Raw genomic sequence first — 18,396 nt, 5'->3', positions numbered from 1 at the left:
ATACCAATTGTTAGGGATCGAGGAGCAACAATCACACCACAAATATAAATAAACAAGCAAGAAATGCAAGAAATGAACACCTAGATTTAACGTGGTTCTGCCCAAATTGGCCTATGTTTACAGAGCACACCAATCTTCACTAAAACTGGGAGAAAATACAAGGAGAAGGAGGAGGCAACTGCACTCCACTCAACTCAACTCTCTCTCACCTTCAATTAAATTACACTCATATATTTCACACACACATATCCATATATATATATATAGTCATGGATGGAGATGGATAGGAATGGTAGGTGGTAATGAGATTCAATGAATATGAGCTAAGGTTGGTAGAAGTGGCTGGCACCGTCACTACAGCTCAACAATGCTGGCACTCTACAACTCAACAATATTGGCACCGTCTCTATAGCTCAATAATGCTGACACCATCTCTACAACTCAACAATACTGGCACCGTCTCCATTATAGCTCATCAATGCTGGCACCATCTCCATTATCGGCTATCCAATTTATTATGGACCATCTAAAATTTAAATATGACAGTTTCTAGTTATAGAATTTGTTGATGTTGGAAATGGATCATCCTTTCAGAGATTGATAGTATGAAAGGTTGATGAAGACTCGTCATCACCTTCAAGATCCATAACAAGGAACTACGCTCCTAGAGGTTAGGGATCTCTTTGATGCTTAAGTTAATCAATCTGTTAGGAGAGAACTGCACTTGGATGTGAACTCTGCACTCTGGATGTGTGTGGTTGTTAATATGCTAATAATCGCCTACATTGGCGTGTACGTACTCAATTGCTCTGCAAGTTTGGGTAGGGTTGTCCTCTTGAGGTTTGCAGGTGCAGCCATGATCGCTTGGCCTTGTTTTTCCTTCCCCATCTTTCTCATAAACAAAAATTTTGACCCTTCAAGTTTTAATTGTTGAAATGTCTGGCAATTTGTACTGAAGCAAAATTCGCGAACCATAGCTTGACAACTACATTATAAAAGTGTTTGGGAAACTGTTGGCATTGAATTTCTAGAGTGAAGGGGAAAACGCAGTACAAGTGAAGGTTGTTTCGTCTTCGGTGGAGGAGGTTGGTAAGTTCAAGGGGTTGCCACACGCATTGTGCTCCCCCCTAATGTGTTTTCTAGCTACACGCCAGACACCATCCGTAGCATCCTTGTGCTCTGTTTAGAAAAAATCTTGTAGTGAATCTTGTTGAATTCATATAATGTCAAAATGTTTTCGAGTGTAAAATTAATCACTTTCCCTCTTTTCCTATGATGAAAATTAAGGGGTGGTTCATCCTTTTCGTTTGAACTTCATAAATTCAAAACTCAAGTCATGATGTAGAATGAGAATTTTGTATTGACTTGTTTAATGTATGTGCATCTTATATGTTCAGGAAAATAGCACAAAAAATGCACAAATAAGGTTGAGCATGCCACTAATTGAGATTATTTAATTATTATTTTTTTTGCAATCTTCAAATAATAAATATTGACTGACAAGCAAAACTGTTGGGGCGTTTGGTTTTTGATCATGTGAAGATTATATTATAGTGTTTGGTATAATATAAATATTTTACAATTACTTTTAGACAATATTCTCTTAATTCGAAATAACCAATGCCAAACACACCCTATAAATTAAGAAAGTTGACCCAAAGCATGCATAAAGGAAAGTTAGAGAGAGATACTCTCCCTTCTCTCTTGGAAGGTGCTTTCCTACGGATGCTTGGTCTGATCGTGTGTTTTGGTTGAAACTGGAAAGGAATCCTGTGTGTAATCCATCCGAGGGTTGTTGGAAGCGTATTCTCCCTGTTGGATCATGTGTGGAAAAGTTTGGAGTGCGGTGATTCAAATTTTTGGGTTTCCCGCCTGATGTGATTTTGAATTTGAGCCCTCCCTGGCCGATGGCTGGTGTGGGTTAAGGTTGCAATGGAAAGCAAAGAAGGTAGAAAGCAAGTGATTGAAAATGCTCTTAGGTTTATTGTTGCTAAAGGGGGCAGGAGAGGGCAGTGGGCCAAAAAAAAGGACTCTGAAATTATTGCAGAATATGAGAGACTAGAGGAAGAAGCAGAGAAAAGGTTTTTGGAGTCGCGCAAACCTTTGCCACCCACAACACTGTATGATAGCCTACAGAACAAGAGAGATGATCATGCTAGCCCTTTGGAATACTTTAGGAAGTCTGAAATGACTGCGGAACAGATTCAGGCCACCCCGATGGTTTTGAATGAAAAGATAATGGAATCACTTGGACTTGTGGGAAGTGAGGAGTCCTGGAGAGATGCATGAATGAAAATGGAAGCAGTAAGAACCAGTTGTGGGGAGATAGGGTGGTGGAGGATTCTGTCAGTGTGGAATCGAATGTCCAGGCTGACCAAGATGATGGTTTGAAGGATAATAATATTGGAAAGAAGGTGAATGAAGATAGAACAATAGTCAGGAACAACAAAAGGGTCCCCTGGTCTGAGCTATTTGCGAATAACAGGAACCCTAGTTGCTGTACTGCCATTCCTGCGTTTTAGTCTGATGGTAGTGGAGCAAAACTGAGGTTATCTAATTTATCTCGGCCGGAAGATTCATACCAGAAGTGTCTTGTGGGCTACTTTGCTGGGAAACTCCCTGGTAGAGATACTTTGAGTACCTTGGTCAATTTGTGGAAGATCAGGGTTAACTATATTAAACATGCGGATGGGTGGGTAGTATTCAAGTTTCAGAAGGAAGAAGAGTTGGAAGAGATTCTGCAGCAGGCACCTTATGTGATTCAGGGTAGAACATTATATATGAAAAGAGATGCCTAAGATGTTCCAATTTGGTTCTGAGCATAGGACCACTTTACTTGTTTGGGTTCAGTTAAGGAACCTTCCAATCGAGATGTGGAATCTGTTGGCCTTGGGCAGGATTTGCTCTGAGCTGGGTAAGCCAATATGTGCTGATAAGCTTACTATGATGCAAGCTAGAATCTCTTATGCCAGAGTGCTTGTGGAGATGGATGTTGCGAAGAAGATCAAATACTCAGTTAAAGTATTCCTCCCTGATGATGAGGAAATGGTGCAAGAAGTTGTATATGAGAACCTTCCCAGGTTCTGTACTCACTGCAAGTATGTTGGGCACACTGCTGACTTTTGTGGAATTAAGAAAAGGTATGTAGATGCTGCAAAGCCAAAGGAAATTGAAAGCAACATGCCAGAGGATGGATGCCAGAATGTTAATAATCTGAATGAGAAACAGGTTAAGGGAGATAAAGGAAAAGAAAAGGTGGGGTACTCTGTGTATGTGGCTAACACACTAGCTGATCCCATCTGTGGAGCTATGCTAGACCAGATGGGTTGTAGAAAGATGAGTCGGGAGTGTGATTTATTCCCTGAGGTTGACTATGTGAGTACTCAACCTTCTCTGATAATGGAGAGGATTGAGGTGGCTTGTAATGCTACTTTGGGGGGGATCCTTAATGAAGGCCTTGATGCCTTGGTCCTTGAAAATTCTGGAAATGCTAGGCTACAGGGTGGTGGAGCTGGTGATACTCCTGTTGATTCTCAAAGGGATTTTGATATTGGGACTTGTGGCAATGTTGTGAAATGCCATCCTGATCCATGTCGGATTATGCCCTAGCAAGAGGAATGTGCCGCAAAGGCTAGTGGAGGTACCAAAGTTGGTTGTTCAAGTCAAACTTATAGAGCCAAAAATGAAGGAAATACCGCTGTCAAGAACAAAAAAATTGGAAAGAGGGGTAGTGGTCCAATTCAACAAACAAAAAAAGGGGGCCTGGCATGGTATTAAATAACGGCCGTTACGTAGCGTAACGGCCGTTATGTAACGGAAAATCATCTCTCCGATTCCGTTACAGCCCGCATTAACGGAGCAGAAAATTCACGTGCATAACGGCCGTTACAAAACTGTAACGGCCCATAACGGCCATTAGACTAACGTTACAACCCGTAACGTCCATTACAACACATTACAGCCGACAGCCCCTTACACTACTGCGTACCTTTTGTGTGTCTCTCTCCATCATCTAGCTTAGATCTCCTCATTTGAAGCCTCCAAAGAAACGAAAGCAACTTTGAAGCTTCAATTTGTTGTGTTGTTCCCTCTTTCACTCTTCATCTCTTTCGTACAGCTTCAATCTACGGATCTGAAGCTTCAAAATCCCCAAAATTAGCTTCGATTTTTGCCTTGAAGATGTTCTTCGCAGTTCGCAGCCATCGCAGGTCAACTGACTGGCAATTCGTCTTGAATGTGTTTGATTTTTCCCTTGAAGGTGTTTCGATTTTTCCCTCTTCGTCAGTTCGTCTCCTTTGTCCAATGTAAGAACCCAAAAATCAGCTTCCAATCTTCAATTTGTCGCTTGAAGGAGCTGTGCTCTGCAGGTTGCCTCCATTCGCAGGCTCGCAGTCGCAGCTCCAAAAATAAGTTTTGAAGCCTTCGATTCCCTCAAATTTTGGGGGCTTGCAGGTTGCAGCTCTCTCACAGCTTCGATGGGGACTCGGGACTCGGGAGTGGGCATGTTTCTTCAGTTCTTCTACTTCATTGGTTAATGTAATTGTAAATTACCAATTTATTCTAAACTAATAATTTAGTTTATTTTATAATTTCAGTTTATATTTATTATTTAATTAGTATGCAAATTTATAAATGATTATATAAGTAGAATTTATTAACTAAAATAAAAAAATTAGTATAAAATTATTAAAACATAAAATTTATAAAGATAGAGAGTTAGAGTACAGATTTAGTAAAAAATTATTAATTAATATTCTACATAATTATTTTTTTAAATACCTTAACTATTAATAATTTAATATTAGATCTAAAATTTATAATAAATCCTAATTTCTACACAATTAGTCAAGTCTCAAGTGACTCAAGCACACTACCATTTAAATAATTAAATTGTAAGATTCAGAATTCCATATTTATTTTTTTAAATTGTAAATTGTAACATAAATTATTGTATTGTAATATAAATTATTGGGTCTATTGACTCATTTTAAGTAACTTTATGTCTTTAATCAATTGATTCTTCATTTTAATTACATTTCTATATCTTTTTTACCCATTAAACTAATGCAAACTTTAAAAAAAAATATGCCTTTTTTTGTAAGCAGCGCACTAAAATTAATATAAAAATCATAATGCCTATTAAAAAGCATTTTTAGGTTGAATGAAGGTTGTCAAAATTCATTAAAAATCATGCATTTATGGATTTCATGCTTATTTTTCGATTTTGGCATGGTTGTGCATGCGTGAAAAAAATTCACAACTGTTACGCCCACTTCCTGTTACGTAACACCCACGTCTCCCGCGTCCCGCGACACCCACGACCGTTACGCGACGTTACCCGCTACCGCGATTTCGAACCATGGGGCCTAGCCCCCAAAATGCATAATGAAGATAGCTGCTTGAAATATTAGGGGCCTTAATATGCCCCTAAAACAAAAAGGGATCAAGGATCTCATTAGGAAAAATAAATTGGATATTATGGGGATTTTGGAAACAAAACTATCTATGGAAAAATTGGAAAAAATAATGAGCAGGAAATTCAGGGGGTAGGAACAAGTGAATAATTTTGAGTTATATAGGGCTGGAAGAATCCTAATTATCTGGAACTCCCAGAAGGTGAAGATGCAAGTATGTCATAAAAGTGAGCAAGCCATACACTGCTTGGTTAAATGCTAGGTAACTTCGAATGAATGCCTTATGAGTTTCATCTATGGATTTAATACTATAGGGGCTAGAAGATCACTATGGATGGACATTTCCCAAACTGGCTGTGCCTTTACTGGGCCTTGGATGTTGTTAGGTGATTTTAATTGTGTTTTGAATAATGAGGAGAAAAGAAATGGGGTATTGGTATCAGTTTACGAAGTGAAAGACATTAGTGACTATTTCAATGTGGCTGGCTTGACTAACTTGAAATCTTCAGGTTGTTTTCTTACCTGGTATAATGGGAGAGTGTGGTGTAAGCTTGACAGAGTTATGGTTAATCAGGCTTGGTATTTGAATGGCTGGAATTCTCAGGTTCACTACCAGTTTCCTGGTAGTCTGTCTAATCACTCAGTCTCTCTAGTGTCCTTGTCTACTGAATTGGATTTGGGGAGACTTCCTTTCAAGTTCTTTAATATGTGGGCAACCCACCCTGAGTTCCAGGAGAGAGTTAGAGAAGTTTGGCAGGAATGCTATGATGGGTGCAGACAGTACTATTTGGTTAGGAAACTACAAGCTTTGAAGAAGCCCTAGAGATCCATGAATGCTTGCCACTTCTCCCATATCTCGGTACGAGCTGAGATGGCAAGTAATGAACTCCTGGAAATTCAGAGTAAGTTACATGATGACCCTGCTTGCCTCCAATTACAAAAGGAGATGCAGTATAAGAAAGGTGTAGCAGTAAGATTGGAAAATGCTAACAGGATGTTCTTATCTCAAGTAGCTAAGTGTAAGTTCCTGAGGTGCAGTAATAGGAACTCTTCTTTCTTCCATGCTCTCCTGCGAAGGAACAAATGCAGAAATCATATTTCTTCTGTTATGAACCAAAATGGTGAACTTACAAAGTCATATGATTAGATGGCATTCGAGTTTGTGACATTTTATTCTCAGCTTCTGGGTATTGAGGAGAGGTGTTCAAAGCTAAATCCCCAGTTAGTAAATAGGGGAGCTATGTTGAATGAATCAAGAAGAAATGACATGTTAAGACCTATATCAAAAGAGGAGATAAAAGAGGCTTTGTTCAGTATTGGGAATGATAAAGCTCCAGGCCCTGATGGTTACTCTGCAGGTTTCTATAAGAAGACTTGGAATACCATTGGCCATGAATTCTGTCTAGCAGTAAAGGAGTTCTTTCAGAGTGGCAAAATCTTTAAACAGATAAATCATACTACTGTTGTTTTAATTCCTAAGACTAGTCATGCCTGTACAGTAAGTGATTATTGTCCAATATCCTGCTGCAATGTTTTGTATAAAGTCATTGCTAAATTGATCTCTGGTAGAATTAAACCATGCTTGGAAGACCAGATAAACCCAGCCCAAGCGGCACTTGTCAAAGGGAGAAATATGGTGGAAAATATATACCTGGTGCAAGAACTGATAAGAGGGTACAAAAGGAAAAGAATTTCCCCTCGATGCCTACTAAAAATTGATTTGAAAAAGGCTTATGACTCTGTTTCATGGGCCTTCCTGAAGGATATGTTGGTGAATTTAAATTTCCCTGATCAAATGATCTCTTGGATCATGGAGTGTGTCTCGACGACTTCCTTCTCTGTATCACTGAATGGAAGGCTCAATGGATTTTTCAAGGGGAGGAAGTGGCTTAGGCAGGGTGATCCTTTGTCTCCCTTGCTATTTGTTATCTGTGTGGAGTATTTGTCAAGGCTACTCAAATCATTGGAGGGTAAAGCTAAGTTTAAATTTCAACCCAAATGTGACGAACTGAAGATAACACACTTGGCCTTTGCAGATGATCTCATGCTGTTCTCTAGGGGAGATGCAGTTTCAGTTGGCTACCTAATGGAGTGCTTGAAGGAATTCTCTCTGTGCTCTGGCCTCTCTGCAAACAGCTTGAAATCAAACCTGTATCAGGCTGGCATGAAACCACGAGATTTGGAGGTTATCTTGAATCAAACTGGATTCAAAGAGGGTGAATTTCCTTTCAGATACCTAGGAGTCCCTCTGTTGTCTTCTAAACTGAATGCCGCCCACTATAGGCCTTTGATTGATAGAATTGTTAGGTTGTTTAAAGGGTGGCCTGGGCATACTCTAACGTATGCTGGTAGATTAGAAATAATTAATTCAATCATCCAAGGGATAGAATGCTTTTGGCTTGCTATTTTTCCAATTCCAGGGAATGTTCTAAACCAAGTAATCAAGCTATGCCATGTATTCCTATGGGGTGGTAGAAGGAGGGCCTTGGTTGCTTGGAGGGAAATATGCAAACCAAAACAAGAAGGTGGCTTGGGTGTGGTTGACCTCAAGACATGGAACAGAGCTTTGTTGTCCAAAGTGTTGTGGAATATTCAAGCAAAGAAGGATTGTTTATGGACGAAATGGATCCATCAATTCTACTTGAAGGAGGCCGAAATCTGCTATGCTATAGCTAAAAAAGATGACTCCCCCCTATTCAAAAACTTGGTTGAAATCAAGGACCAGCTAGTACTCAATTCTAGGAGTGTGGCTGCTGCCATAGAAACTATGGAAAGAATGGGAAGAGGTTCGCATACACTCTATGACTTTTGGAGGGAGAAGTGCCAAGTCATGTCTTGGACAAAGTCTATATGGTATAATGGAACTACTCCGAAGTATGCTTTCTGCTTGTTGTTGGGTTGGAAGGGAAAGCTTCCAACTTGTGACAAGTTAAAAGGAGTTGAGATTGACGTAAGATGTACCTTCTGTAATAGTGATATGGAGACTCTTGATCACCTTTTCTTCAGCTACAAATACTCGGCTGAAGTGTGGGGTTGCATAAGGAAGTGAATGGGAATTAAAAGGGTCATGACTTCAATCAAGGCAGCGGTGAAATGGTTACATAAAGAAGCAAAAGGCAATGGAGTTCGCTCTGCTAGGAAGAAAATTGGCTTGGCTACTTCTGTGTATATTATTTGGCAATCTAGGAATAGGAAAAAATTCGATAATCATGTTATTCCTCCTATAGATTTAATTAGTGCCATACAAAGACATATCTATAGGACAGTTTTTGAGAAATTTGACATGTTCTCAGTTTGATATTATTGGGCATGTTTGTTGTCCTTGGGATATCTCTGAGTATTGATAGCGTGATTGGCCAGCTCCTTGGCCCTTGGGTATGCCCAGGTTTGATGTATTTCAGGACTTTTGACTTGTATTGTCAGTGTGGTAACAAGATGACCTGGGTATGCCCAGCGTAGTTGTATATATTTTCACTTGATCAATATATTTATGCAATTGATCAAAAAAAAAAAAAAAAACATGGGCATCATTAGCAAGCTTTATGTAAGCAAGCTTCAAAATAAAAAATTGAATAATGAAAAATGGAAACAGCAAGCACGCGAAGTGTACATGTCCTTAAATTCAAACCTCCATATAAAATATATGTAAGAAATGATGCGTCCAAACACTTTAACCAATTTCAATGAAAAGAAAAACCATACCTTTTGAATTGTGAGGTGGTAAAATCATTCCACAGAAGAAAGAGAGAAGCTAAAAAAAAAAAAAAAACTTAGATGGTGGTGACAGATAAAAGCACTAGAAATTAAAAATACGGTGATTTCCTTATGGTAGCAGACCTGCAGAAAACAGTATCTTAAGTTATAATTGCAGGCTTCTGTAGTTTTCCAAATTTACAATTATACAGCCTTTATTTTTTAACAAAATAACTATCAGAAGAAGTGCACTAGACACAGACGGACGGCAACTTGTTGATGAATTCGATCCTTATTTCAGCCTTGGAGACAAGTGGGCCTGCAATGGATTCTTCATCACTACTGCAAACTCTTGCTTCTCAGAGAGATCAACCTCATCTCCATCCACAGCCTTCCATTCAAAATGCCACACCAAATTAGCCACAAAGTACTCCAAATGAAGCATGGCCAGACCAGACCCTGGACATATCCTCCTCCCCGCGCCAAATGGCATCATCTTAATCTCTCTGCTCCCTGTTAGGTCAAATAGTTCCCCCCCATCTCCACCGTTCGATAGGAACCTCTCGGGCTTGAAAGCCATCGGATCTTCCCACACCTTTGGGTCCCACCCCATGTCTGCTACCATGAAAGTCACAACAGCATTTTTTGGCACAACGTAGTCATCCAATGTCACATCTTCAGTGACAGCGTGGGGCAGCACCATGTGGCTCGGAGGGTGCCGTCTCAGCCCTTCCAATATCACAGCTTTCAGGTATGGCATCTTCTGCAGTTCCTCCTCTTTCACCTCTTCGGGTCCTCCTCCTCCTCCAAGTTCTCCGACAACCCCATTAATCTCTGCAAAAAGCTTTTCTTGAATATGTGGGTACTTCACCAGGTTGGCCATGATCCACTGCAGCGCCGTTGACGTAGTGTCGGTGCCGGCATTCAAAAACTCTGAGCACAGACTCACCATCTCTTCTTCATTAAGCTTTCTCTTCTCGTCCGGCAGCTTAAGATCAATAAAAGTATCGACATAAGACAAGACAGACTCATTCTTACCTTCTCCATCTTGCATATTCTTCCGTTGAGTCTCCAGTTTGGCTTTCATTCGGTCTCGTATTAGAGGAATCAATACGTCTACCTGGCTCTTGCGCATCTGCATTAACTCTTTCCAACGACTACGAAATAAAATCTTTCCCAATCTTGACCAGACATTGAGTATATTGAATCGTGCAGCGGATAGTAGGGGTTGACGCTGCACATCTTTGATATCTCTAATCTTCTTCTCCTCCAGCTCCTCACCAAAACACATGAAAACAAGCAAGAAAAACATGGCATACTGGAAATGGTCCATCACCTTAACTGGCTCTCCTAATTTTTGAGATTGGCTAGTCTTGAGGAGGTTGACAAGGATACACAAGACTCGCCTGCGAGCGTGAGAATAGGACTTCACCCGTGAGTGGTGGAGTATTTCGGAGGTGAGGTTGCGGCGCAGAAGGCGCCAGACAGGGCCGTAGGCAGCGGAGTTGACGTTATGTTGGTTGCTGCTAAAGATTTGGCCAACTGGAGGAGCTGCGGGACGATTAGCGAAGACAACACCATTTTGTATCAAGGCTTGATGGGCAAGGGAATGGTTGGCAATGAAGATTGTCAGGCGAGAGCCAAAGCGGAGGGAGATGAGGGGTCCGTACTTGGTGTGCAGGTTCCGAAGAATGGATTCGATTTCTGAAAAGGATTTCCGGAACCATAGGAAGTTGCCAATGATGGGAACAGCGGAGGGTCCTGGAGGGAGCTTGCCTTTGATTTTGCTGGGTTTAGGACTGGTGGGAGAGAGAAGATTGAAGAGGGACTTAAAGAGAGCAGCGATGCAAAGAGAAGCGATGATGATGAACCAGGTCTCCATCTTTTGGCCAAATGATGAAGTGGGTGTGCCTGGTAATAACAGCATATATAACATGGCTGATAGTTGGAAGGAGACTTCTTTTATGTTGACTATGAGTAACTTAAATTATTAAGCATTAGGTGGGGGCGGGCACATGTTTTGAAAGTGGGGATTGTCAAGAAGAGATAATTTTTTTTATTACATCTCATTTTGGAAACTATTGTTCACATTCTTTATCCGTTCCTCTGTCATGCCCATTCAAGAGTTTTCTCTCTTCTTCTTCTCTCTCTCACTTTTTTTTTAATAGCAAACAAAGAATATCATTAATAGATTTAGAATACACAATAAACAGAATTAGACATCTCCTTACCAAAATCTGAAAAATCCCAGACCAAAAGACATAGAAAAAAACCCGAAAATTAAAAAGAACAAATAAAACAAGTACAAACTCACTGTCCTTACCTTTTTCCTGTCAAAGCCAACAGAAGAAACTGCCAAAAAGTCCTTCACCGCCTCTGAGCGCACCCAACAAACATTCCCCTAAAAAACCAAATAACTTATTTCACACCCTCCAAGCATAATCAGAGTGTACAAAAAGGTGCAATGCAGATTCTGAACAATTAAAACAAAGTACACAGACATCTAAAGAGAGAGCCTCCAAAGGTCTCCTAAGGTAATAATTCTGTCAAGCGACCAAATAAAAGCCTTGATTTAGATGGGATTTTGGCCTTCCAAATCGATTTATAGAGAGGAAAAGCTAGAATTTTTTAGGATACGATTTCACCGTAGAAATGTAGTATATTTGAGGAATCTATTGCTCCTTTATACTTTTTAAGTGCTTTTCCATTAAATGCCTCGCCTATTTCATTAGAACAATATAATCAACAAACGAGGTAAAACATTATTCGTCAACACTATTTAGAATGACAACGCTTTACTCCTGGATGAAATATCCAATTTGCAAAATTTAAAAAGCTCAAGCATGCGATTGTTTCAGTGCTCAACGCATTGTGATAATATATATATATATATATATATATATATATATCATCATCATCAAAAAATACATCAACTATTATTCTTACAAAAGACAATACATACAAATTATATGTAAAACACATGCAAATAGCTCGATGATTTTGCAACAATTTTAGATGGAAACCCGAATTAAAAAAAAAAAATGAATGGCAGTACGACTTTGAGTATGCTTAACTGTGAAGCAAGACTTCCATCAAACAGTTCGTGTGCCAAAATCAAAACTTATCATCCAATTAGAATATTCAATGTTATATACAACAGCTATAAACCAAAATGAATGTAATGATCGAAAGCATTATTTTATAAACAAAAGTCAGGATCAAACACACCAGGGAGAAGCTGAGAAACCAAAACGCAGGCCGCAATCTCCCAATGATCAGAAGAACCACATTAATTCTGCAACAAATTTCTTCTATTGATTCATAATTCGAAATGAGATTGAACAATTGCTGTGGTGATTATATAGTAGCTGGTTTGCTAGAAACGGCCGCGATCTCCTAATAGTGTCCGCAGTGTTCGTCGTCGACTGCTTTCGTAGCGGAAGAAATTCAGTTATTCATTGCACTTTATTATAATATATATATATATATAATGTTAATAGGGAGGAGTCATTAGTAAACTTGATAGGCAGGGGTGAGCTGATCCAAAAACTTAAATCTATTAGGATCTTAGGTTAAGTCATATATATATAAGCAACCATCATTCACTCAAATTTTATAAAATTCTTAACAATTATTCAAGTGGGTCTTACCACATACATCTTACATATCTCAAATTGTATTTCAGGTGCCTCCAAACCAATCTACGCCAATAGAATTAACTTCGCATATCAATTTTTACAATGTCGCTTGCCAAGAGTTACAAATCATCGACTCTGATATCACTTATTAGCACCGAAAGAGTCCATAGGTAGACTTGATACATATGAGTGAGTACCAACTTGATCTAAAAGTTTAATTCTATTGGGTTATGAACCCAGTAATGTATATAAGCACTCATCATTCACTCAAATTTTTTAATGTGTGACAAACTCATTAGTGGAATTCTCAACACATAATTCAGTAAAAATATATTATGCCACATATCTCACATAATATTAAATGATTTTATTATATGTAAAAAAAAATTATCTAATTTAATACACATAAATCGCAAAATTCTAATAATTTCTCCCCGTCTCTTCACTACTAAATAAATGTAAATCAAAATATCTAATAAATCATGGAATCAACAATTTTTAAGATTATTAATTTATTACTTTGACAACTAATATGATCTCTTATCAATTCTCTTCGGCCAATAAAATCACATCAATTTGTGTAACATTTGGGTCCTGATTAATTATACGTGTGTCTTACCTAAGTGTTAGCCACGACTTCATTGGCCGATAAAGGATTAACACACAATTAAGATGGTCTTCTAGAAGGACTTAATTTTTTTTCTTTAAATGGAGACGAGTCCTTTTTTACTTTAAAGATATAAAAAAAAATTGAAGAGAAAATGAGTCATCATGGATAGTCTTTAATCGTTATAGATAAGATTTATATCCATTAACTACGCATAAGCAAATTTATTTTTAATAAAATTTGTGGACCTAAAAGGATATTTTAGAATATAGTTAGTAAAAAGAAAAGTGGAAATTATGTTATCTTCTAAGAAAAGTGGAAATTATGTTATCTTCTTTTAATTAATAGTACACATTCTATTATTATAAATTATAATGATTCTATCTTACCTATTTTACTCATTGTATTATTTGACATATGAGTGATAACTAATTAATTATATTTGCGAGTCCTACCTAAGTTGAATAGGACTAACAAGATAATTAGGATGGTCATCTAGAATAACTTAATTTCTTTTTCTTCAAATGAAGATGGCTCTTTCTTTTAATTAGTAACCAATCATTTTGTGCTAGGTCAAATTTTCAATAGTCATGTATATTAAGTATTGCTTAAAGAATGTGTAAAAATTGTGGAGGGCTCGAGTAGTTATTGGTAGTCTTTAATTATTAAGATTGATTTATATTCACTAACTATGTATAAAAAATTATTTTTAATAAAAATTATACGCATAAAATTATTATTTTTTGTATTATTTCTTGTAGTTTGTACCATATAGAGTGAAAACTAAAGAATAAAGTTTTTATTTTTTGTTTTGTTTCTTTGTACCTTAGAGTGAAAATTAAAGAATAAAGTTTTCATTTAATACAAAAGAAAAAGTAAGTGTCAATTATATTATTAGGAGTGGATAATGAAAAATAAGTATGTCACCCCATCTTCCACCACTTCGATTTTCACCCCAATAAATGTTTAGCTATCCATATTGTCCTATAAAAGGGCACCCTCCCCTTTTCATTTGAGACACATTTGATGCTTCCATATAAGTAAATATATAGAGGATAAGAGAAGAAGGGAGATAAAGTGAAGAGAAACATTTTATATAAGGGATAAAGAGAAAAGTGATATTTTGTATAAGGGTCAGTTGCAAATCATATTGTAATTCCTTCTGAGATAGTGAAATTTTTTATCTCATCCGCCCATTGAGTAAGTATATCTGAACCACGTAAAATCTCTGTTTCATCTTTATTTATTTATTTATTTTTATTTAGTTTTCTACATCTTTTATAACACATTATCAGCACGAGACTCTAACAAATTGAGTTATTTCTTTAATTCGTATTTAATGTATTCATTTCTTGTAAATTTTACTCCACAAGAATATAATATTCTCCAGAAGAGAATATATCTTTTAAAGTTTAAAGAGTATCAATCTCCATAAGAGATGGTAAGATAGTTCTCCTGAAGAGGCTATATATTTAAATCTCCCAAAGAAATAGTCCTCCTAAAGAGGCAATATATTTAAATCTTTCGTCTACATATTTAATCTCCTGAAGATCGAGGCAATATATTTAAATCCCCCGCTATATTTTTAACCTCATGGAGAGATGTTCAAATCAACCTCCTGAAGAGGCAATATATTTAAATCTTTCTTCTACATATTTAATGTCCTAAATAGGCAATATATTTAAATCTCATGTCTATATTTTTAACCTTTCGAAGAGATGTTCAAATCAACCTCTTGAAGAAGTGAAACATTTATCCTCTAAATGAGGTAATATATTTAACATCCAGAAGAGATGATAAATTATTACTTAATTTTATATTGCAAATTGAAATCATACTTTTGAAGAGTACTGTTGACCTTATAGGTCACAGCCGGTTTTGATAATGACAAATATTTGTTATATTTGATGCATGTTTGAGGTTATGTGTAGGTATATTGATTGGCATATCAATATGATGGCACAAGGAATTGAAATTGAAGACCCAATTTATGTTGTATTTAATTTCGTTATTCTTTAAGGGTCTGTACTAGTAAATAGGGTTTGGACTGTAATAATCATACGCATCATCTACATGATATAATAGGTAAGCTCAAAAAGAAAAAGGCCTAGAATGACCCCCCAAGGACACTTACACATGCACAGATATATATATATATATATATATATATATATATATATATATATGGTTAAATGAATGAGGTGATTGCATAATTAAAAGGAACTGAAATACACTTAAGTTGCATGTTCGGTCGACCATACTCTTAAGTACATTTTCATCCGGTCGACCGAACTCCCTAGGAAGTCAACAATTTGACCTTACGGTCGACCGTGACCAAATTGCAACAAAACGCCCTGGTTGACCGAGTTCCCATGTGTAAGAACTGAAGGCTATGATCGATCAAACTTGTTAGTTCAAAAGCTTTTAGACGACCAAACCGCGCTAAAAAGGAAAATTGCCCTTGGAACTCCATGCCTGATCGATCGAACTTGTAGTTCATTTTATTCTCGATCGACCGAACTCAGCACAGCTCGGTTAACCGGTACTCTCGGGTTGCCCCATTATTTTTACCATGGTTAATATTTTTAAATGGGGTTAAATTGGTTAAAATATATTAAAACTTTTATAATTATTCCATATATGTCCTGAACGGTTATAATCAAGGGGAAGTCTATATATACCCCTTCATTTAGAATGATTATCAACAAGATTAGCAAACTTGATTAGTGATTTTCACTGAATTTCAAAATCATTCTCGCTTACTTCCAAACATCCTACACTCATACTTACCTTGCCATATTGCCAAAAATCCACTTGTAAGTTTGATTTGAGTGTTCTTATCTTACAAGGTTGCTCTCGAGTTTGTGATTGTTTGATATATTTTATTTGAGAACAAAGCCTCAAGTGTTCTTAGGGGACTTTATTAATAAGTCTTTCCTAAGAAGACTTCACTTGAGCTTCTGAGTATTGCATTATCATTGCAATATCTTAAGAAGTTTTTATTTGATTTTGGTTGCAAAAATCTTTTCAAATCATTTTCAAATATCTAGTGTATTTCATTTTGAGAAATCTTTGGAGAGATATTTATTTATGTGCTAAAGATCTTTGTTGCAATATTCCTTGAGTAATATTATTTGTTGAACACAAAGATCAAATTCTTTTTGCAAACCAAATCTATATATATAAATCTCTTAAGCATTATACGTTGAGAAAATTTATTAGTTGAGATATCTGAGGTGTTGCTAATATCTTTGTGTGAGCATTGTGATTGAATATATTGTGTGATACAAAAGATCATATTATTTGCACTCTCACATACTCATTACAAAGCTTGTATAAATATTTGAGAGTAGATATCTAAGACCACATTGAGCTCACTTCATTATATCATTTGGTGGTGTATGTGATTGCTTAGATTGGGTACACATCTGCTTTACATGAAAGCATAATCACTATACCAATTTCACTGTTAAGAACATACTATTGTGTTTCCAAGCGTGGCCTGAGGGGGCGGTAATCCAACCCGGTAAGGATTGGTTGTAAAGATTGAGGTCAGCCCTGTGCTAATTGACCGAGGTTGTTTAGGTGCCGCTCCACCCCTTTAAGTGAGCAAGTATAGTGGTAATCCTTATACTTGTTAGCCAAGGTGGGAACGTAGGCAATTGGCCAAACCTCGATAACATTTCTGTGTGTCACTTTCCTTTACTGCTTTCTGGTGCATACATAATTAATTAAATTGTGTCATTTAAGTTCGGATACATATAATAATTGATTTATTTCACTTGCACTAAATTGACCTTAGGGTTGTGAATATACTGTTGTTAGGATACTCATCTAGGGTATTAATTTTAAAAGTACCAATTCACCCCCCTCTTAGGATCACGGTAAAGCTAACAAGTACAAATTGAGAAAAATAAAATAATGTTTCTGAAAAAACATATTTAAGTACCCCAAGAAGGGTGGAAATAGTATTATATTATTATCTCAGTTTTATTTTAGTTTTTACATTTTATTTTCTAAATTGTCTTATTATTGTTAATTTATTTAGATGTCAAACATAAGCAAAGTAAAATTTGTTCCCCTTGATATCAAAGGCAACCATTATTTATCATAAATTCCCAAAATATTTTTCAAACACTAGATATATGGAAAACTAGGATTTTTGCTCCCAATAGATATATCAAATAAAGTGAGTAGGAAAGTAGAAAAATAAAATTTGAATGCCTAAAACAAAAACTTATTCACCAAACCTCAAGATCAATATAACTTTGCATGATGATGTGAGTGGATGCTCTTGGATCTTGAAGATAGAAGAAAAGAATGCCCAAAAATGATTTGAGTGTAAGAGAATGTAGGCAAAGGTGTAAAATAAGTTTCTAGAGTTGATATTTAACTTTCGACATCTAAACCTTTTCTACCCATTGGGTCATTAAAAATAATTTAATTAAATAAAAATACTGACCGTTGAGCGTTGGAGTGTCAGGTCTGCTCGACAGACTCGTCAATGAGTGGACACACTAGTCGACGAGTGTCCTTCACTCACTCTTCGACGAGACCAGGGGATTAGTTGACGAGTGGCCTGTCTGAGAAAATAGAGTTCTCGGTATTTGCTCGTCGACAAGGCTAGGGGACTAGTCGACAAGTGCCATGTCTTTCAACCCTATTCAACTTCTAAAATGCATATCCAACCTAGGCCAAGTGTATATGAATATTTCATGAAAAACATGCATCCCAGGGTCAATCTATTGGTCATTTTGAGCTTCCTATCATATCTTATGAAACATGTAAATACAAACAAGACTAAATACAAATTACAACTGAAAGACTGAGTTTTCTTCATCCTTTTACTCTTCTACTTCCATGGACTAAGCCAAGCCATATGCGCTTCAAGTTCCTCATAGTTTCCATAGCATCCTTACCATTCGTGCATGATCCTTACCATCCGTGCATACTAAGTCATAATCCTGTTCAAAATCTCAATGCACAAGTAAGATACTAAGTGATTTGTCAATATCAAAACAGGATTAGACTCATAGAGTCAACA

The 18,396-nt window shown here is 37.0% G+C and overlaps 1 protein-coding gene across 1 annotated transcript in view; it reads right to left on the bottom strand.

Annotated features, from left to right (window-relative positions):
* The window catches only part of LOC131159258 (cytochrome P450 89A2-like), a 33,725-nt gene extending 22,682 nt beyond the window's left edge, over positions 1 to 11,043 (bottom strand). The window contains exon 1 of the mRNA XM_058114004.1: positions 9,117 to 11,043. Within this exon, the coding sequence (XP_057969987.1) occupies positions 9,400 to 11,043 (1,644 nt within the window). The 3' untranslated portion in view covers positions 9,117 to 9,399. The remainder of the gene's footprint in view (positions 1 to 9,116) is intronic.
* Between the last annotated feature and the right edge of the window lie 7,353 nt (positions 11,044 to 18,396).

The sequence above is a fragment of the Malania oleifera genome, chromosome 7 (assembly GCF_029873635.1).
Source record: "Malania oleifera isolate guangnan ecotype guangnan chromosome 7, ASM2987363v1, whole genome shotgun sequence".
Lineage (NCBI taxonomy): Eukaryota > Viridiplantae > Streptophyta > Magnoliopsida > Santalales > Ximeniaceae > Malania > Malania oleifera.
The sequence above is the reverse complement of the archived record's forward strand: the minus strand, read 5'-3'. Positions and strand labels throughout refer to the sequence as shown.